This window comes from Chrysemys picta, chromosome 14 (assembly GCF_011386835.1).
Source record: "Chrysemys picta bellii isolate R12L10 chromosome 14, ASM1138683v2, whole genome shotgun sequence".
NCBI lineage: Eukaryota > Metazoa > Chordata > Testudines > Emydidae > Chrysemys > Chrysemys picta.
The window spans coordinates 18764035-18787243 of record NC_088804.1 but is presented as its reverse complement, the minus strand read 5'-3'; the positions used below and the strand labels follow the sequence as shown (position 1 = coordinate 18787243).

General features: G+C 41.9%; 1 protein-coding gene across 2 annotated transcripts in view; it reads right to left on the bottom strand.

The window, feature by feature from the left end:
- The window catches only part of LOC101952652 (plasmanylethanolamine desaturase 1-like), a 77356-nt gene that overhangs the window by 34953 nt on the left and 19194 nt on the right, over positions 1-23209 (bottom strand). Inside the window, exon 2 of one of the 2 annotated variants that reach the window (XM_005289823.5) lies at positions 5144-5263. The exons of the other annotated variant lie outside the window; for it this stretch is intronic. Coding sequence (XP_005289880.1) covers positions 5144-5263 — 120 coding nt within the window. The remainder of the gene's footprint in view (positions 1-5143; positions 5264-23209) is intronic. 2 annotated transcript variants of the gene reach the window in all.

Here is a 23209-nt window from a genome sequence, read left to right as displayed (position 1 = left end):
GAGAAGATAGCAATGGAAGCCTCCTACTTCACATACCAGTCTCTCTCCTCTCTGAAGAAGATTCATGTGGATACTCTACCACGCAGGACAAAAACAGGACATGGCTAGGATTGGAGAGGTAGGGGGTTGGGGGAGAGAGAGACACACAGGAGAGGTATATTCCTCTCCAGAAATTACATAAGGATATACCACTCTGTGACGCTCCCACAGCCCTCCAAGAGTTCACAGTGTGTTATCAACAGCTGGGGTACAGTCCAAAGGGGAAGTACAACCAGAATGAGCCAGCAAGGTGATATGGGGATTGTGACCCTAGATATCCATGGATCCATAGCTTTTTCGGTCTGTGGCCTCACTATACCCTAATGGACTCCCACGCTGGGTGAATGAGCTGACCCAGAAATATTGCATTAGTGAGTTCAACTTTTTGGGTTTGAGAGGAGGGCTGGAAATACTTCACAAAACAGTCAACGTGGAAGCAAGAAGTACACGAAAGCATTTATATAAGGGTTTCCCGCTTATTTTAGCGGGCTCTAGAGATTTAGATAGTTGGGATAAGCCTCCGAACTATTCACCTATTAACAATAATTACAACTGATTTAAAATATCTTAAGGCATTCCTATGCTTCACCTACAACAACACTGCCTTCCTATAATTCTACATGTAGATAATTGGAAAGAGATTTAACTTAAAAAAGGAACAAACAAATATGAGACCAACAGTGGTCCTACTAAAAATACCTCTGGGGAAAAAATTAAGCCATATATAAATGGGGCAAGACTAGCTGAGATAGATGTCCAGGGACAGGAAATTCCACATTCAAAGTCTACGCACACAGCAAAGGCCAACCCATAAAGCAACAGAGTGGGAGCTCTAGAACACAACTTATCAATAAAAAGGAAACTTCAACAAGGCTGTTTTCAGTATAGCCAGTGCCTACATCATTAGAAACCAAGGGGCAAATTTAAACTTAATCCACCACTTTATAGGCAGCCAATGTAAAGAACAAAAAGATGGACAGGCATAATATGATTTTTCAAAACAATGAGCAAGGATACTGCTTCAAGCGACAGAGAGGCAAAACTGGAAGGAGTCATGCTATTAGGAAATTAAAGACATAAGCCTCATGGGCAGGGGGACTGCAAAGTATTAGAAAGATAAGACAACCTGCACATATTATGCACAAACATTCCCAAATAATCAAACTCACACATTCACTCATCCCACACATGGCTTTCCACAGTCAGATCAGTGCTTGCTTTAATGATAACTGAAGATGAGTTACATCTCTAATTGGTATTAACTCTCCTGTAAGCCCACATAAAATCACTCTATAGGCAATGAAATTCCAGGCAACCTCAGAGGCTTTTGTCGTTTATATTTTTTTTAAATCATGGTTATCCTCTTAAGAGCTTCCTAAAGCAAGAGGCCATATTAAACTTCTAGTAGCACTAAACCAATTGTTCTATAAAGTCAAGTATAATGACGATGGCACATCTGTTCCACTACAGCTAAAGACTAGGTGGACTTTCCAGTACAAATCCTTTACTAGATCTTCAATCATTTCAAAACAAGTCAGTTGTTTTATAGCTTATTTCATAGGGAGTATTGCCAATTTCTAAGGGAAGTGGGTGGGAAGGACATTTTTAAACAACCTGGAAAAACTGCTGACAAGCAGTATAAGTAAGGGCAGGTCTACACAGCCGCTTAAGTCTAACTTATGTTGCTCAGGAGTGTGAAAAAGCCCCACCCCACTTGAGCAACGCAAGTCTTGAACTGTCCACACTGCTCTCCCACTGACATAGCTTCCGCTTCTCACCGAGGTGGAGTAATTATGCTAATGGCAGAGCGCTCTCCCATTGGCATAGCGTTTCTTCACCAGACTTGGTGCAGCTGTTTTGATGTAGCGCTGTAGTGTAGACTTGCCCGGGTGACATGTAATGTGATTCCAAATACCACTGCACTCAACTGGATTACATGAGCTTGAGTGAATAATCAGTGTCAATTACAGATTGAATGGGAAAAATTCATTTTTAATACGGTTAGGCCCAGATCCTGCACTTGAATCCATGGAGCTGGGCCCCTGTGACTGCAGGGAGACCCAGCAAAGTCACTGAGGTTCTGCTGCACGGATCAGATTGCAGGATCAGGGCCTTAGTCTCTGAAAGCAAACAAGTGCCTTCAGACTATTTCAGGAAATGAAAACTGGAAATAAAATCAAGAATGTCTTTATAGTTGTTTGAGAACTGGGTGAAGAGAACGCATCTGAGCTGTTAAAATATTTGTATTATGGTTGCAATAATATGTCCATAAGGTATTCATCAGAAAATACTCTTGTATCCGTACTTCTCAAGACTATGCTCTCCCACGTATAACACTCCTGGAGTGTGGCTGGAACAAACTTTTGTACAAGTTCCCCTTGTGAATTAAATTCATACCAGCAGTACAGGAGCACTACATTATCCATAAAGTGCTCCTATCCCTGCCTCATATACCCAGCACTTGAGAGGCCTTTTGTGGGATACAAGTAGGGTTACCATACGTCCGGTTTTTCCCGGACATGTCCGGCTTTTCGGCAATCAACCCCCCGTCCGGGGGGAACTGCCAAAAAGCCGAACATGTCCGGGAAAAATACCGGCCAGGCACTTCCTCTCCCACGGCTGCTCCGCTCCTCCCGACTCAGACTTCGGCTCTGTTTAAGAGCCAAGCTGCCCGAGCCAGCGCTACCGGCTTCGGGCAGCCCCCTTGCCTCCGGATCCTGCGCCGCCGGCCGGGCACTTCCCTTCCCGGGCTCCAGCTGCTCTGCTCCTCCCCTGACTCTTCGGCTCTGTTTAAGAGCCAAGCTGCCTGAGCCAGCGCTACCGGCTTCGGGCAGCCCCCGTGCCTCCAGACCCCGAGCCGCCGGCTGGGCACTTCCCTTCCCGGGCTCCAGCTGCTCTGCTCTGGCGGCTGGGGTCCGGAGACACGGGGGCTGCCCGAAGCCGGTAGCGCTGGCTCAGGCAGCTTGGCTCTTAAACAGAGCCGAAGAGTCAGGGGAGGAGCAGAGCAGCTGGAACCGGGGAGGGGAAGTGCCTGGCCGGCGGCGCAGGGTCCGGAGGCACGGGGGCTGCCCGAAGCCGGTAGCGCTGGCTCGGGCAGCTTGGCTCTTAAACAGAGCCGAAGAGTCAGGGGAGGAGCAGAGCAGCCGGAGCCCGGAAGGGGAAGTGCCTGGCCGGGGGCGCAGGGTCCGGAGGCATGGGGGCTGCCCGAAGCCCGAGCGCTTCATGGTTTGCCGGGCAGCCTCCAGACCCTGCACCCCCGGCTGGGAGCTTCCCCTCCCAGGCTCCAGCTGCGCTGGGGAAGTGCCGGCTGGGGGCGCAGGGTCTGGAGGCTGCCCGGCAAACCGTTAAGCCAGTAGCGCTCGGGGAGCCCTTTTCGCGTGGCTGGGAGGGAGGAGGGGGAGTTAGGGCGGGGACTTTGGGGAAGGGGCAAGGAAGGGTGAAGTTGGGGCGGGACCAGGGGTGGGAAAGGGGCGGGGCCAGGGCCCGTGGAGTGTCCTCTTCTTTTATTTTTTTAAATATGGTAACCCTAATACAAGGTGAATGAGGATTTCAACTGAATCTGGTCCTAAACTATTTTTCCACAGCTCAATTGGCTGGACAACCTAACATTGCAATTGCAAAGCCAGTTGGCTTCACTAGAGAGGAATAGCTACTGCTCTAACTGGACACCTGAAATGGAATCGGTCTAGCACCCTGAGAATGCCCATGTTTGTACATCAGGTTTTTATTTACAGTTGAGGCATTAAAATAGACTTCACAGTTGATTGGTTCTTCTAGACCTGTGGAATTAGGCACTCTAAGTACCTTAGTATTTGGAGTATGATAGTGCAGATACTACAGATGGCAAAACAAATAATATAGATACAAATAAATTGTGATAAACCAATTCTTTTTATTTTTCAGTGGAAGTTTTGAGTTTGTGTTGCTACAGACAGACTTGCCGTAAATTTGTTGCTGCATTTATATTTAATATGTTTAAAAGAGGGATGAAATAGACTTTAGACATGCTGGTGAAATATTTATAAAACCACAAAGAAGCTATGTAACTGGAAGAGAGGAAAATAAAATAGCTCACACATGGGATCAAATATACAAGTCTAACTTTTAACCTGACAGTTTCCCCACAATGCAACTGAGTACACTGCCAGCATGTCACAGATCTGCAACACCTGAGCTGGAAGGGGGGGAAAAAGTGATTAAAAGAGGGTGCAATAACGTAATTCTGTCCTTAACACATTCATCCCAGTATACTCCTGCAGATCTGTTCCAAAATAAAGGCATCCTTAAAAGTACAGCCCTCCTCTACTTCACAAGAGTTTCTAACAAGTTTCTCCCCTTCAGGAAAATATCAGCAAAACATTTTTTCCAGGATGGCACTAAAGTTCAGGGTTTCTTCCCTCCCTTTCTCATTATTTCAATATATTTAAGTACTACAGATGAAAATTTCACAAACTATATGTTACAAAGAGCAACTTAGACATGGCATTATAACAATGTCCAGAAAGTCTATAAGCCCGAGGTAATGTCACCAAGTGAATGCTAATTATGGTGGAAAAGACACTATATGGACACCAATTCATCGAGTAGTAAATGTAATAATAGAATCCACTGATCCTTTCTCAGTGTTCTCTCTTCATTTTTTATATATTAGGGCAACCAATGTCCTGATTTTATAGGGACAGTCCTGATATTTGGGGTTTTTTCTTATATAGATACCTATTACTTCCCACCTCCGTCCCGATTTTTCACACTCGCTATCTGGTCACCCTATTATATATACACACGTACATAAGTTAAGCACATAAGTGCTTTGCTGATTGCGGACTATAATTCTATATCCTGCGATTTCAAAAATACAGAACATAGGAGCTTATTCAAATCCTCTGGCCTAGAACAATACTGCCATATTGCCTGTGTATATGGGTAGTTGCAATACCAACCTTAGTTCTGAATTTCTCTACATTTCTGATTTTGCAATTCTTACAGCTAAATTAAAAACACGTTTACAACAATATCTGCCATATTGCTGCAAAATGTGAAGATCTGAACTGTGTGTATTGATAATTTTAAAATATGTTGAGTGTTAAAAGACTGAAATACTTACCTACACCTGCTATTATTTTATAAAGATGATTTGCTGAAAAATGGATTAACAGGAGCAGAAAGTCAACTGTGACCAAGATTATGCAAAGGATAACAGAAACCCATTCTTGCAACCGTTTACCTAAAAAAGAGAAAAAATAAGAAAAAATAAATTTAGTGCAAACTGACTGGAGAGGAGGAAGGAGAAGGACACCGTGGAAGAAGGTGGTGGGAAAAAAGTGAAGGAGAAAAAGAAGAAAAAACTACAAGTATATTACAAACACTGTTTGTCCTACTAAAAAACTATTCATCCTTCTACTGTGATTCCTTAGTAAATCTTGCCCAGAACACAGGCGTTAAAGGTATGCAAGTGAGTGGATCATAAGAAACAGAAATAACCAATTGCAGTCAGCAAAGTCTTCTGCTCAAGGTCTAATGTTTATAGCGAGGAAAATAACGCTTGGGTTTGGAACCTGACCATCCCAAGGAACTCTCCCATCTTGAAAGCAGTCAGCTGCTAGCCTTTCCTTTGGGCACCTGCATAAAGAAAGGATTAGCAGAGCTGAAGTTAACCTGTGGAGCAAGGTAGTGCTCAAGCAATCCGTCAGAAGACGGAGAATAAGGCCTCAGTCTTGCCCAGGGATCCAATGTACTTTTCCTGTCTTTTCAATACGTGAGGTATTTTCCAAGAAGCTGTGAGAAGAGAGACAGCTTGCTTCTTTGCTTCATTAGACCTTAAGAAGCCCTCATCATAAAAGTGGACTAGCCTCTGCCCTCAGTTTATCATCTCTCTCTCAGGAGGTCATGGAGGAAAGTGCTAGGACTCAGTCATTAAAATTGTGTTTTCTACTCCTTTTAAATAATTTAAATCCTAAATAAATAAAATTTAGCATGTGAGACAGTGCATCAGGTGCAAACCCAAGTGTCAACGTAGGCTACACATGGGGTCTTTTGCAGTGTCATGGTACCAAATCTTGTCTTGCCACAGTTTAGTATCACCTCAGATTACCTACAGCAGAGGCAAGTGCCACAAGCTTCAGCTGTAAAGACTCTAGCACAGTAAAGGCTCTTACATTTGCATGGCCACCCGCAGCTCCCAGTCGCCACAGTTCGCCATTCCCAGCCAATGAAAGCTGCGGGAAATGGCGGCCAGCACATTCCTGTGGCCCACACTGCTTCCCGCAGCTCCCATTGGCCAGGAATGGTGAACTGCGGCCACTGGGAGCTGTGGGTGGCCGTGCAAATGAAAACAAACTGTCTGGCGGCCAGCCGGTGGATTACCCTGGCAGGTCACAGGTTGCCCACTACTGTTCTAGCACCTGGCCAACCCAAATATGCACTCTTCCACTGCCTTCAACTCCACGTTCTGCCCTGGGCCACAGACATCCTGCTTCCGAGATTCACTTCTCCCACCTGGCCTCCTAACTGTCACAGAGTCTCCTCCTGGGTTTATGGCCCATCTTCCACCTCAGCTGGAGGTTTAGAGCAGCATAACGACCACCATTAGCAGGCTCCCCAGACGGCTGTCTGCTGACCAGACACTGCTCAGCTGATTCAGCTCACCAATCCACAAGGCGCCCAACCCTAAACTTCCAACTTCCACCTCAGATACATCTCCCAAGCCATTCAAGACAGCGGAGCTAGCCATATTAAGGCCTGCAGTCGATTTAGCTGATTTAAATTACTTAAAAGGGGCATAGAATTTAGAAACCATCCACAGCTGGTGTAAAATCAGCATGTCATCTTTGAACTCAATGGAGCTAGCCCGATTTACACCAACCAACGATCTGACCCCAGGATTAAATCATCAAAAATCTTAATTCTCAGGCAGACTCAGAGAGTGATGACAAACTGAGGGCAGTATCAGAGGGGTAGCCATGTTAGTCTGGATCTGTAAAAAGCAACAGCGAGTCCTGTGGCACCTTTAAGACTAACAGATGTATTGCAGCATAAGCTTTCGGGGGTGAAAGACGTATGCGTCTGACGAAGTGGGTATTCACCCACGAAAGCTTATGCTCCAATACATCTGTTAGTCTTAAAGGTGCCACAGGACTCTATTATTAATTAATGTCAGTATTGACTTTGAAGAAGTGCACAGAAATTAGTTAACTCTTTTCAGAAGGTCTCCTACTGACTTGCTGGAAATGTAAGGGTCCAAATAGCCACCTCTCCTTATTACAGTGCCACCAGCTAACTCTTTGTACAACCCCAGTTACTGAATTCAGGCTATTTAAAGAAGGCTTCATAGAAATTGAGAACTTGATTCTGCTCCCTTTGACTTCAATGGTGCATGATCGAGCCTTTTAAGGTTGTGGTACGCCAAGTTAAAATGTCAACGTTGCAGATACCTATTAAGAAATTTAGAAGCTTTTAATTGCATAAGAACCTACAAGCACTTTAGCATAGAAAGCTGGCACCATTAATGTCGGGCTAAACACAGCGTAGTAGAATCAACCTTCAAATGCACATGACAATAGTTTTTGGGTTTGGAAAAGTTCTGACATCGCATATAGCATATTGACAACTCTCACAGCGTGTACTATAAGCAATTCTCTACTGGCCCAATCTACTAAAATGATTTATGCACCAAAAGTTTAACTGTACAGTAGGGAGACTGCTGCACATTTGCTCCCTCACAAAGAACTCTTGTCATTCAAGTCACTGGTACAAATGCCGTTCGGGCAGATTTTCGACTGGTAAGAGATTTAGAGTTTTAAAATAAACCCACCTTCTTTCAGTGCAAAAAGACAACAAACATACTATATGGAATGTATACCATTTCTTGTGCACAAACAAATATATTTTATGGCAATCACATCACAAAAACACCTCACCAGCATTAAATAAGAGACCTGCCATAACACAACCTGTTTCTTACTCCTCAGAGTGATTAAAATATGATTTTGCCATATTGAAGCACTTTCACCCCTCGCAGTCAGCAAGGCCTTCCCGCTTCACCGTATTCACAATGTTTGTTTTAACAGATTACCTGCATGCCTGTCAATATGTTGATGAACAAATATAGGAGCACTTATGATTAAGATGCCTCTATTCTACTACATTAAAATAAATACTTACAAGGAAATGTGTTCAGGTTTGTTTTGGTTTCGGCTCACTGTTTCATTTGGGAAAAGAATACATGAAGGCAGGGGGCTGGACTCGATGACCTTTCAAGGTCCCTTCCAGTTCTAGGAGATAGGATATCTCCATTAATTTATAATTTATAAATTTTACATAAAATTACTGAAAACGTTTTTGTGTTTCCTACTTGCAAATATAGAAAAACTTCTGTTTGAAAGGCCTGATTCTGCAGACTGTCTGCCCTCAAAACTTCCCACTGATATCCTGATCGGACACAAGCTACTCATATGACCATTTATGGATGTAACAGAAATTCAAGAAACGTTGCTAGAATAAGCAGATACCAAAAATATGGAGTTGTTTGTTAGCAAGTAGAATTTATACCAATGAAGAAACTATCTTCCACCATTTTGTACATTTAAGTCATCTTGAAACATCCAGTAACTTTAAAATTAGAACCTGTCAAGAGATATTTTCCATTTTATTTTGTCTAAGCAAGTTTCTCTCATTTTAGGGTCTCCACCGATTTTCATAAAGTTTCCAATAAAAATGATTTTGTTGACGCTACAATAAAACGGGGTGACAAACCCACAATTGAAAGCCCATGAAATAGCAGAATTACATGGGATTCCAGTATAGCTGTGAACAGGGAACTGCGCAATTTGCTACCAAACCCCTTTCTCTCACCCCTCCAATCCTGTACCCTTTTACCCTCTGCATCCACCTTCTCCCCTGTTGAAATCAAGAATGCAGAGTAGATATTAAAATTAACTAATACAGTAAGTGAACTGAAGAATTAGTGTCAGTCTAGCAAATTAAACAAGGGAATAACCTAATTTTTCCCCATTTTTTTCCTTTTTTATTACCAACAAATTAGAGGGCTCCAGTAGATTTTATCAAATACTGAGCTCGCCACTCTCTTTCTCAAGCTGTATAAATGCCTTTAACTCCCAAAAGAACATCACCATTCCTTAGCCCCATGTAGCTCTCTTTCATTTACCCACTTCCACAGCACCATTTTCAAAGATTTGTTACAGCCAAAGGGAACAAAGTGGAAATCCTGAAAGGATCTCTGCAGATTTTTCCAGAATTTTTACTCTGCCCCCTCCACCAACTGTCCATAAGACCTCAACTCCCCTGCTGCCTATATCCTTTATGGATGACTCCTAAGATACTTAAAGATTAAAACAAAGGACAAGCCTCACAAGTCTTCCACAGAAATGCCAGCCATAATAGTTTAGTCACACTATCTGAACACAAAAGGGAAGCCTAACCTTACCTTTGAAGTTGCAAGCCTTAGTCAATTCCAGAAAACAGAAGATAGGCACGACACAAAACATTATATAATTTATTTTATTACCTACACCCATGCAGACTCACGCTATACAATCTGAGCAGACACACTAAATACAAAAACAGGTCTCACCTATTAAGTTCAATATGTTTTATTTTTTTTTAAATAGTATTAAGCTATGTTAAAATAAAATTTATAAACATCTTCATGGAGCAACATTGCAAACACGTAGGAAATAAGAAAAATGTCTCTTTAATGCACAAGCCATTCAAAACTGGGCCCCAAGTGTTGTGAGAGGCTCACTACAATAGATAGCCTGCAGGCGCCTTTAGAACTGTCCAGGCATGGAATGTAAAAAAGAACGACAGTGCTTCTATAGTAGCATCAATTCCAATTGAAGCAAAATAATAGGAAAGAGCACAATATTCTACACTTGTATCACAAAAGGCTAAATCTCAAATATTTGTGTACGGTCACTCAGCCAGATGCTAAAAAAAAAAAAAAACACTCATATGTATTTTTTAAATATGATCAAATTTTGCAAACTGCAGACTTCTAATTCACATATGTCTAAGTGATGGCAATTATTTTTCCCCCTTTAAGAGACCATTTGCTTTCCTTTCAAATGAGCCATAATTTCTAACTATTCCCGTGGTGCATTTTAACCTAAATAAATCTGTGCAGGTATGCTTTTGTAATCACTTATTTTGCAGTGTACTAACCTCTACTATGGATTGTACATAGATATGAGATTAACTTTTTATATATATATATAAAAAACAGGCTAACTTCTACGATAAAAGTTTCATCCCATGTGAATTAAAAACCTTACATGCTGTTGCTGGTTCTAGTCCCCGGTGCTCTAGCACAGGACTGTTTTCTTTGAGTAGAACTGTGTCTACAGGGCCATCTCTGTAAGCGTTCACCACTGGTAGATGCTGTGGTCATTATGGTCACACAACTACATTGACTGTGCCATACCTAAAGCATTCTGTATGTGAACAAAGAGCAGATATGTATAGCGATCACAGACTGATGTGCTCCTAAACAATGGGCCTGTGTCACAACTGGACTGAGATCAGAAGGTAGCATGTGACGTCATATGGATGCAAGCCTTACTAAAATGACTGGTCAAAACCAGCAAGTCCCAGTGTCCTTTATGGAGCCAAACTAAATGCTAGAGACTGCAAGAGACTTCCTAAACTATGAAAGTGCAAAAGCTGCTTAAGATCCAGTCTCCTCCTCTACTGTGTGAGGGAAGAGGGTACGAATGACTTTATAGGAGGAAGCAAAAAGATCACTGAAAGCAGAACGCCTGGGTGAAGGCCCAAGGCACCAAAGGCTGTCTCTGAACCTCAATCTACAGGACAGAGAAGCGTTCTCTCTCTCTAAGAATATGTCTACATTGCAAATTACTTCAGTATAATTTACGTTGCTCAGAGGTGTGAATAATCCACACCCCGAGTGAAATAAATTATACCGACCTAAGTGTCTGTGTAAACAGTGCTATATCGTCAGGACAGCTTCTTCCGCCAACATAGCTACCACCTCTCACAGAGGCAGGAGTTATTAAGCAGACAGGAGAACTCCCTCCAGTTGGTTTAAAGCATCTTCACCAGAAGATCACTTAGGCCTAGTCTTCACTTACCGGCTGGTCCGGAGGCACGCCATCGATGTTCTGGGATCGGTTTATCGCGTCTGGTTAAGACGCGATAAATCGATCCCGGATCGATCCCGGAAGTGCTCACAGTCGGCGCCGGTACTCCAGCTCGCCGAGAGGAGTACGCGGCGTCGACGGGGGGAGACTTCCGGCCGCGTCTGGACCGCGGTAAGTCCGGACTAAGGTACTTCGAATTCAGCTACGTTATTAACGTAGCTGAATTTGCGTACCTTAGTCCGAAGTCCGGACTAAGTGGGGACCAGCCCTTAGTCTGACCTCCTCTATAACACAGGGCATGGAATTTCACTTAGCAATTCCTGCATTGAGTTCAGCAACTTTTGGATGAACTAGGATATCTTTTTAAAAAGCATCCAGTCTTGAAGTAAAGTGACAAAGAATCCACCACATCCCTAGGTAAGCTGTTCTAATGGTTAATTATCCTACGTCCATGACTGTATGCAGGGCAAAATATTCTGCTCAGGAGATATACTGAAGTTAATACAGTCTAATCTGCCAGTTCCAACTGACTTTGAGAAATAAATTTATACTAAGGAGAGAGGGCACAACATACTCCCTTGCATAAGAGGAGGAAGTGATATACTGTATAATATTGGTGAATGCTACTACCAATTTCTCTCTCTAGATCAATGGTGGGCAACCTGCGGCACATGGCCCATCAGGTTAATCCGCTGGCGGGCCGCGAGATAGTGTCTACATTGACCGTCTGCAGACACAGCTGCCCGCAGCTCCCAGTGGCTGCGATTTGCCGTTCCCGGCCAATGGGAGTTGTGGAAAGCAGCGTGAGCCACAGGGACATGCTGGTCATCACCTTCTACAGCTCCCATTGGCCAGGAACTGCAAACTGCGACCACTGGGAGCTGTAGGCGGCTGTGTCTCCGGACAATCAATGTAAACACCATCTCGCAGCCCGCCAGAGGATTACCCTGACGGGCCGCCGGTTGCCCACCACTGCTCTAGATTCTTATATCTGACACCACATCATAGACTTTGATTCCTTAAAATATGTGCCCATTACTGTGTCTGATAGGCATCAGCCACGTAACCCAATACAAAGTGTCAGGTTTGGAAAGAGTGCTTTTTCACGTTCACGTATTGGGTGTCACAGTGAGCTGAGACACAAACAACAAATAACGTGCACATGCTAACAAATGAAGACGAAGTGACATGATGTACAATACACAATCAAACAAATTCTGTAAATTAATGATAGCGTGTCTAGAATATACTGTACCTGAAAATAAACTAAAATAGGTTTAAAAACATGAATTTTCAGCCATGTCTTTTAAGATCCCAATTGTACAAGACTACCACTACACAAAATATAATATCTAACAAACCTCTTGTTAATTGATTTACCCACCTTAATCTTTTAAGACTAGACAATGCAATGAATAATACATTCAAAAAATATATATAACACTTTTCATCCCAAAGTACTTTGAGAACCCCTATTTTACAACCAAAGTTTCTAAACTTCATTGCACCGCAACCCCTTTGGACAATAAAAATTACTACATGACCCAAGGAGGGGGGGCTGAAGCCTGAGCCAGCCCAAGCCCCCCAGTGGGGAAGGGGCCAAAGCCGAAGCCCAAGGGCTTCATCCCCAGGCAGGGAGCTAGGGCTGCCAGGAGTCTGGTTTTTGACCGGAATGCCCAGTCAAAAAGGGACTCTGGCGGCTCGGGTCAGCACTGCTGACCAGGCCGTTAAAAGTCCGGTCGGCAGTGCAGCAGGGGCCCCGGGCCAAGGCAGGCTCTGCATTGCTCCCAGAAGCAGCCCCCAGGACTCCCTAGGCACTGGGGCAGCCAGAGACTGGGAGACTCTGCGCACTGCCCTCATCCCAACTACCAGCTCTGCAGCTCCCATTGGCTGGGAACTGCGACCAATATGAGCTGCTGGGGGCGGCACCTGCAGGTGGGAAAACACCACACAGAGCCACCTGCCCGCCTATGCACCTAGAGGCTGCCGGGACCTGGCGGCCACTTCCTCGGAGCTCGGTAAGCGCTGCTTGGACCCCGCACCCAAACCCCCTGGCCCAGCCCGGAGCCTCCTCCTGCACCCCAAACCCCTCGTCCCCAGCCCCACCCCCATCTGGAGCCCTCACCCCCACACCCAACCCCCTGCCCCAGCCTGAAGTCCCCTCCTGCATCCCAAACCCTTCATCCCCAGAGCCTGCAGCCCCAGCCCAAAGCCCATACCCCCTGCACAAACCCCTGCCCCAGCTCGGTGAAAGTGAGTGAGAGTGGGGAAGAGTGAGTGACAGAGGCAAGTGGGGATGGAGTGAGCGGGAGCTCGGAGAAGAGGAGGGGCAGGGGTGTTTGGTTTTTGTGTGATTAGGAAGTTGACAACCCTACAGGGGGCCTGTAATCTGAGTCCCGATGCCCAGGGCTAAAGCCCTTGGGCTTTGGTCCTGGGCCCCTGCAAATCTAAGATAGCCCTGGCAACCCCATTAAAATGGGGCCGTGACCCACTTTGGGGCCCCGACCCATCGTTTGAGAACCGCTGTTGCAAAAAATGACTGAGTAGCAAGAATAATTTAACCCAACTATGAAATGCAGGTACCTATGAAGTGAAACACAGCAGCTAACAGTGTTCAGTAACACATAACAGGTTAGGACCAGATGTGAAGAATATTCTACCCAAACGAATTTTATTGGGAATTTTGATAAGAAGAATGTAATTTCCCAAATTGGATATTGGCCAAGACACATGGGATAGGTAACACCCTTTTTTTTTTTTTTTTTTTTGGCCAGGAACAGCTTGAAATCTATAATTATCACACATGGTTAAGATTTAAGTTTTATCTCTCATTTGACAGTCAGCACCTCCAGCAACACAGCACCCAATAGCATCATTGTAGGGCACTGCCTGGAGGAAGATGTTCCATTCAGCTCCATCTTAAACATCACCTTAAATGCTCCCTAGAGCTTATCCAGATAAGCAGGGTCATCTTGGATGCCTAGCTTGTAAAACCTGACAAAATTTGATCAGAAGATGGAAAGCTGCAGAATATAAAGAAATTTGCACTAGCAGAGTTGACTTTTCATCTTTAATTTCTATGAGTATGTGTTAATCCAGTTCCACATGTAATGTACATAATTAGAATTGACCCATCAGTGTCGGGCACTTCAGCTTCAAGTGGAACTAAATTCATTTGAGTTCAAACTTGGAAATACTGGACTTTTGAAACAAAATCCCCTTATAGGAATATATTCCCATGTTAGGCATGGGTGAACTATGGTTTTAAATTGAGATCGGATGTTTTACATGGATAATTGGCTCAAAAGTGACCAAAAAAGAATGAACTCATGAGAAAGGAGGATTGTTTGTGTTAAAATTGCAGTGACGCTAGGAATATCGGTGTAATCTTATTTAAGGTTTGGGTGTAGGAAATAGAAATTTTAAAAAATGGTTAATTGGGTGCCCCCAAGTGCAGTAAATAATTGGCTTGTTTAGTTTATTATAAAGAATTGTTTAGTCCAGGGTTAGGCAGAAATATGGCAAAGTTAGACCTGAAGAAAATCACAAAGAGAGCAGATTTCACTGTTTCATCTGGTCTTAGCTAAGGCCTGATAACTAGCAATGATGGTACTTGTTTGTTATAATGTAAAAAAAGCAAGGTTTTCTAGGGGTTTCTTTGTCAGAGCTTTTCCTTACCCCTCCAGAATCACACCATAATGGGAAGGTATCTCCCAGACCAGATCCTGTTGCAACTATTTTGGCCAATACTTATACCAGTATTGTGGCTAGGATATAGAATATAAGACTGTAAGTATATACTTATATTGGTATTTTGGATGTAATCAACAACACTTGGTTTTGGACTAATAAAGGAATACCTGTCTGGAAACTGAGTCATGGAAAATCTTAATAAAATTATTAGGAAAATTATTTCCAGCACCTCTCATTTGTATACAGTATTTTTTAATTTGAGTTAATATGTTTGAAGACTCTTAAAAGAATGAAGAAAGTCTGCAGTGTGACTTAAGTCAGGTAGACTGGAAGGCACAATTGCTTATAAAAAGCTAGTCACAGTAATTTTTAAGATGAACTTTCAAATTACTAATTCACCTTCTTCCCTCAAAGAAAAGCAACCAGATTTTAAACAACATCATAATATATTTTTCTGACAAGACTCAATTGAACATCTGCATGTCAGTTAAATAAAAAGTTTAAATACATTTGAAAAAGGATATTTGGTTAATTTATAGATAACTATACACATCCACAATACATGTCTATATCCCCAAAATGGTTAACCAAAGTGTTAATAGTTGATTAAACGTTTCATTGGTAATCAGTTAAAATACTATAATATTTTAAATGTCCACATTAAATCTGAAGCTGTCTACATTAGAGAAATTTGCACTGAAACAACTATTGATGTAGTTACACTGATGCACACCCCTAAAATAAACTAGATAAGTACACCTCTACTCCGATATCACGCGACCCGATATAACATGAATTTGGATATAATGCGGTAAAGCAGTGCTCAGGGGGCGCGGGGCTGCGCACGCCAGCAGATCAAAGCAAGTTCGATATAATGCGGTTTCACCTATAACGCGGTAAGATTTTTTGGTTCCCAAGGACAGCGTTATTTCGGGGTAGAGGTGTAATTCACACTGAAGTAAGCCCAGCTTTATACTAGCGAAACAGGTCTATGCTGGGGAATTACATTAGCGTAACTGCATCAAAATAGCTACAGCAGTGCAAATTTCCCTAATGTAGACTGGGCCTTATTTACGCCTCAAAAAAATAAAAAAATAAAAAAAACAGGGAAAAATAAAATCCACCACATAACAGAATACATTATAAGATCCAAACACCAAGCATGCATCATTACCCTGTATAAGTTTTTATTCAACATGTAGTGTTCAATATGGATCTTAGATACATGGGGGCACATCTCCAAACATCTTGTAAATCTATAATAACTATTGTCAGAGTAGCTAATTTTGCAAACTACGGTTACACACCAGTATCTGATGTCAACTTTACGCATAATGTACTTTTAAAAGTATTTGCCTCTCTCTTTGTATACTATCTTTTTCTCCATTAAACAGATGTGCTCCAGAATTTAGGAGCTTTGCATTCGTCATGATTCAAAGCCCTCATTTGTTTAAGAAAAATCGCTCTATGTCCATGCGTTTCTTTAAAATGCATGTTCTAATAACCGTTTCCCATGTAGCAGACAGCTGAATTGGCAGACAAGAGATTTTTGTGAAATAGACAACTCCAGAAGAACTCAGACCTGAGTGAATGCCACAATTTATTAACTCAGATTGTGAAACATTACATTTATTACTCTTTTCTCATATGGAGCTGTTCCATAAAGGTAAATTTGGAATTAGAAAGCTGTGTTAAAAAGGCAGCTGAAGGAAGTTTAATGCAGTAGAACATAAAATTGTAACATGTTTACTCAATTCCAAAGACTTTTAAATTTACTATAAAAAAAACCCTCCTCCCATGTTTCAGCATCCAACTTTGACGTTATCAATTCAAAAACTAAATAAAAATATATATTTGAAAGATTCTCTTACAACTGACCAGTAAGGAACTCAGTGAACATTGCTGTCTTTCAAATGATATTTAAGTCTTGGAGAGAAAAAACTCTTTCAAAGAATAATAGACTTTTTTTATTTTATCTTCAATGGTCATATTTCCATAATATGAACTGCTTGATAGTCACTTTCCCTTTAAATTATTTTTTAACCATACAGGCAGTCACATCTGATTTCTGATTTTTCTTACCTTACTTTTCCTTTCAATTACTTCAGTTCTTAATACGAACAATAAGAGTGCTCATCGCATGTCCTCTGTGGGACTCCTGGAACTTAGATACTCTATAGACAGGTGCATAGACAAGGATTCAAAGTCTTTGTTCCACTGTCCAGACAGAATATGTTTAATCTTTTTTCTACCTTTTCTATGCCATTTAAACTTTAACCTAGTAGTAAGTTTTACTGCCTTGATTCACAATTCAAAGGTTTAAAGATGAAAAGTCCTTGCCTTGGAACATAGCTTGAAAACTTCATTCTTAGTCTTTATTTCTTTTGAACTTCTTCTTGCGGTTTTTGTCTTTATTTTTCCAGGGTTCCAACTTTACAGTATAGGACTTTCCAAACCTAGCAGCAGGGCTACTCAGAGGGAAGAAAAGTGGAGCAAAAGTCACTGGAACCAGCTCACCCTAATGGAAAATATTTAAATTGCTGACTGAGGCTACATCGTTTCTGATTTAGAGGGTTATTAGTCAGTGCATTTTTCTTCTGTACAACAAGCTATTGCAAGTCCCTTATATATACATGTTAATCTGCTAAGGCATCAATGTGGGACAAGGACAAAAACAAAGTAGTAGTGGAACCACACTTTGCAACATGCCCAACTTTTCCCATAAATTCACTATTTCGTGATCCACAATTTTGAAATAATAATCACTCTCAAATGTGAAAGAACAGCAAGTTTATATGTATCAAGGTAGTTGTGTATCTGATATGAAACACCCCATATCAGAAGGAACCTTTCAGAGAGTTGTTAAAATATACTTGCATTCAGTGCAGCTAAAACATCCAGGTTCTGGAAAATTCAGTAACTTTCTTTCCTGGGGTGTAAATGATGTTTATGGAACACATGTGCCTCTAGGATGTGTGCAGGACCTACTTGTGGACTGAAAGCAGCAGGGTGAATGTCTGGTCTTATGGGACATGTAAAGTAAAGAGACTGAGCACAGAGTCATTCTGCTCCAAGAGTATTTCTTTCTATTTTCTAGCAGTGTAAATAGGCCTTCCCTGTGCACAAGTAATTCAACAACATCAACAACCCCCCTGTTACATGGGTAGCAATGGAAGACCTATAAATTATACCACAACTTTATTAAAATTACCCTCATCCATGAGTACTTCGAGATCAAGAATTAGGGGCAGTGCTAAGATTCTTCAAGAAAGTAAACATTGCTTGTAGATGCGGTTACGTTTTCTCACATTGTTCATGTTATTTTAGTGTTACTACGCACTCTTCTTTGATAAAATTATCATTATCAGTTAAAAGGGAGATCTAATGAATGTCTTCTTCAACAAGGTGAAAGCCATCATGAAGGCAGGATTACAGCACACAGACTGTCAGGTAGCAATGTGATAAAGCTACTCACAAATCCTGAAGCTATAAAAAGCATTTAAAGTAATTATGTAAAGGATATGCCCTCACACTCTGCCATTTAAATACCATTTAACTCATCATTTCAATTTACTAACAGATGTAAACTTGGATTAAATACAAAAACGATGTCAATCAGTGCATTCTCTGTTCTTTTTAAGAAATTTCAATTTTAATTTATACAGCCAGCACAACTTTCTACAATGCTTCATTCACTATTAAATTTAGATTTACAGCCAGACAATTAAAAATTTAAAGGGCATATGTACACTATACGTAGTCATAGTATATTTTTTAATTGGAAAAGTTGGTAAAGGTCTTCCTAACCCTCAGGAAGGAGGCCCTTGAAGAGTGGTGTGGAGGATTAGAAGAAAGTGGTGGAATCTCCATCCTTAAAGGTTTTTAAGGCCCGTCTTGACAAAGCCCTGGCTGGGATGCTTTAGTTGGTGTTGGTCCTGCTTTGAGCAGGGTACTGGACTAGATGACCTCCTGAGGTCTCTTCCAACCCTAATTTTCTATGATTCTATGAAAGTACAATAGGATTGTGCTTTGGGAGGGTGAGCCAAAGGTGCTGTCCAAACTAGATCAAAATTAGTTCTCAAAAATGGTTCAAAGTCCTTTTTAATCCCTTTTTAGGCTTATTTTTGTGGAGCTTTCCCTATGCTGAGCAGTTCACCAACATTATCTCCATTTTAACTATTTCCTCATGTATTGGATCTGTCTCATTTAGGGCAGAGTCCGGCAAATACCTCCCACTAGTCCCATGTTCATCACTGTATATATACATATAGCAAGGAGAGGTGCAGCAGGTGAATTAATAGGAAACAGGGTGAGGCAGGAAGAGACAGGGGACATTGAAAAGGAAGGAAAGGGAGAGAAAAAGACAGGAGAAATGGAGGAAGCATGGTGTCTGGCAGTGGAGGGATTGAATCTACCTAGGGCAGGTGTAGGCAACCTATGGCACGCGTGCCAAAGGTGGCACGCAAGCTGATTTTCAGTGGCACTCATGCTGCCCGGGTCCTGGCCACCAGTCTGGGAGGCTCTGCATTTTAATTTAATTTTAAATGAAGCTTCTTAAACATTTTAAAAACCTTATTTACTTTACATACAACAATAGTTTAGTTATATATTATAGATTTATAGAAAGAAACCTACTAAAAACATTAAAATGTATTACTGGCACGTGAAACCTTAAATTAGAGTGAATAAATGAAGACTTGGCACACTACTTCTGAAAGGTTGCCAACGCCTGACCTAGGGTTTTATAGTGCCATCCACCACTAGTATCCAAGCACCTTCCACATAAAATCAATAGCCATAGTTATGGATTTCATTGAGTCTCTGACACTTCTCCCTTTTCAGGGTTAAAATTCTTCTTGAGGTAGAGAGATTGCGAGGGAGGAGGTCAAAGCAATCAGCCAATCGGAGGAGGAAAGAAAAGCCAGAGTTCACACTGAAGAAAACAGGTTGTGATCATGTGCAGAGCCCTGCAAATCCACAAATATCCGCAGATGTGGATATCCATGAACCATTTTTGCAGATCACAGATTGGATGCGGATACACATTTTGTATCTGCACAGGGCTCTAATCATGTGCATCCAGACCTTTCTGAATACACCCTCCTGCTGCTGCCGCCGCTACCACGATCCTCTGCCCATCTCCTTTCCCCCTCTAGGACTTTTCTTTTAAGACTAGCACAAATTAAAACAAAACCAGGATTACATGATTCAAAGGAAAGATATAAGAAAAGGGAGTACCAGATGGGTTATTGACATGCCTTAACCACACTGCCATAACTCGGTTCAAGGACCTTAACTATACCTCTGACATAAGTATGCGCACCTCACTTGCACCCTTACTACATCAGCTGGGGACTGGAAGGCAGTTATTTTTATACTGTTATGCAGGACATAATCCACAGAAACAGAGTCTGTGAGTTTCTCCTGCAGGGGCTGTAAGATTAGCCTAGGAATATGTAAACGAAAGGAAGACCAAATAAATATACAAGATGCCATTTGAAAGACTTGCAAAGATTTTTTTTTCTTCGCTTATATATCAAAGAAGGCCTGATGGGTTTGAGGTTTTCCCTGCTTGTTTTATACTTGAGAAATATGAGATACCTCAAGTCTGTTCTTCCCAGATCTTGCTGAATTACTTATAGGTCATATATTTTTAACTTTAACACTTAAATGAAAGGGTGAGGAAAATATCCCTTTCTCCCAAATGTCAGCTGAAGAACAAGTATTAACCACACACACACAGATTTTAGCACAGCAATTTGAAATTCCTTTCCCCTCTCATTTACTCTGCATTCCTTCTCTTGGCTCTTGTGTTGTCACCATTTCACTAGTTCTCTAGTCATCATACAGTTTTCCAAACACAACATGACTCAAATTTCTAATGTAAAAAGCAAGCAGAAAACAAACCTTTTAAGCACCTTCTACGTTATAAAGCAGCAATAATGGTCACAAACTCATTTTTTTCCACCTTGTAGGTCATTTTTTAACAAAAAGGAGACTAGTTGAATAGTGAATGATGGAGGCATGATGTTAAGAGTTTTCATGGTATTTGAGGATTTTCTCATCTTGTTGCTCTGGAAGCGAGGAGATAATATATAGAACTCACTACACAAGATGGAGAAGTCACTCACCTTGTGAAGTAACTGGAGTTCTTTGAGATGCATGTCCCTGTGAGTGATCCACTTCAGTGCATATGCACCCCAGGCGTCTCTGATTGGAGAGTTTTGATAGCAGTGCCCATTTGACCTACGCATGTGTCCAACTTATCCTCATGCCTTGCATCAAAAATAGATAGGGCTGCATGGGCAAACTTGCCCCAGTTCCTTCTCCACCATATAGGAAATCTGAAGCAAAGGGGAAGGAGAGAAGGTAGTGGAGAACCCATAAAGACACACAACTTGATCTCCAGTTACTGCACAAGGTGAGTAACCTCTCCTTCTTCTTCGAGTAGTGTCCCTATGGGTGCTTCTATTCAGGGGACTTCCAAGTAGTATCCTTGGAGTAGGGAGCTTTGGAGCAGAGTCCAGTGCTGAAGCCAAACTCTGCACTCCTAAGGACTGCATCCGATCTAGAAGAATGAACCACTGCATTATGCTTGGGAAAAAGTATGTATCAAAGTCCAAGTTGCAGCTTGCACATCTCAGCAATGGGAACATGTGTAAGTAATACCATAAAGGTACACAGAGACCTCGTGGAATGAGCTAACTCCCTAGGAGGAGGTTGTATATCGGCAGATCCATAACAAGAAATCATACACCCTGAAATCCACCTCAAGTGTCTCTGGGAAGAGAATGTGGACCCTTTGGATGTAACAGAAAATGAGATGAACAGCCTTGGAGACCTTCTAAATGATTTGGTTCTGCCCAGATGGAAGGACAATGCCCTCCTGATGTCAAGAATATGGAAGGCAGCATCCTCCCTAGTCTGATGTGGCTTCAGGGAGAAAAAAAAAAGGGGGGGGGGGAGATGGATGACTTAGCTGATGTGAAACACCACCGTAGGGAAACTTGGGATGTTGGCATAACTAAACTTTGTCCTTGAAAAACTCTCTGCCCAAGAGAGGTGACAGCTGAGGATCAAGAAACCTAGAGTGGGTGCCCTCAAGAGACTATGCAGGGGGAATACAGGTGTAGTTGCCTTCTACTGTGACACCCTCAACAAGCTGATTATCTGTCTCTTTCTATGCCACATAAAATTTCTGCAGGTTGTCAAAGTGGGAGGATTTGCAGGAACTGTTACACTCAAGGAAGATCATTCATTTTTATCAAGTTGAATCAAGCAAACAAAGAAAAAACATACCACAATGTAAGTTATATAAAAGGAGTTGTAGATTAGTTTGGTTAAATTGGGTGAGATTTGTATCCCCAAGTGTCCAAATTCCTCAAAGGGTGGGGAGAGGATTATAGACATGAAAAATTAGAATATGCTTAATTATTACCTAATGGTTTCACCTCAGCCTTGGTTAAATATACATGGACATTTATAGTGCCATAGGCCTTTAAGATAGAGGTTGTACTTCCAGACATAAAGCAAGAGGTCACACCTGGAAAGGACAATTTATGTTCTTTATAGCGGCTTGGCATGTCCTGAGTCTCAGGAGAATCTCTGATAGTTATTGCAACTGGTTCTGTGGAGACAGCAAAGGGAAGTTGGCGGCAAAGGATACCCTCGCCTTGTGGTGCTCTTTAAGGAGAAAGCTTCTGATATTAAGTGCCATTCAAATGAAGGAAAACTGTAGAACAGTTGGACAAAGGTTATAAGCTGATGTCCAAAATTCAATTTCTCTACTACTACTGTATGATAGCCCCAAAGAACCCTGGTGAATGTCTTCTCTGCATCTAATGCTAGGAGGCAGCCACATTAATTCACTTGGTTAACTTGATCAATATGCTTAAATACTTGTTAAATTGTTATGAATTGTGCCTGCTCTTTGAATAAAGCCAGACTGGTCAGCATGAATGAGTAGTGGTAGGGCTAAAGAAAGTTGGTTTGCTAAGACTTTCACCAGTATTTTATTCATCAAGATTAATTAATGTATTAATCCAATTTGGTAAAACCTACAGATCTTTGTGCAGCTAAACTGGATTTTAAAACAGAAAATGGGCAATTTTCCTTGTTCAATGGTTTGATGGATTTGAGGCACCCCTGAGAACATGTTTTAGCTCCACAACATTATACATTTGTGTTGTAGTAGTAGTACCACAAAAATAACATCTTTCAGTTTGGGCAGTTGCTGAAGGAATTCTGGTTTCTTTTTCAAGATTAACTGGTTTGCTAAAAGGATTCTTTTGGATTCCATCACATACGTAATAGTCATTCCTTTAACACATGCCTTATGCACTTCCTACAAAATCTGTGGGAAG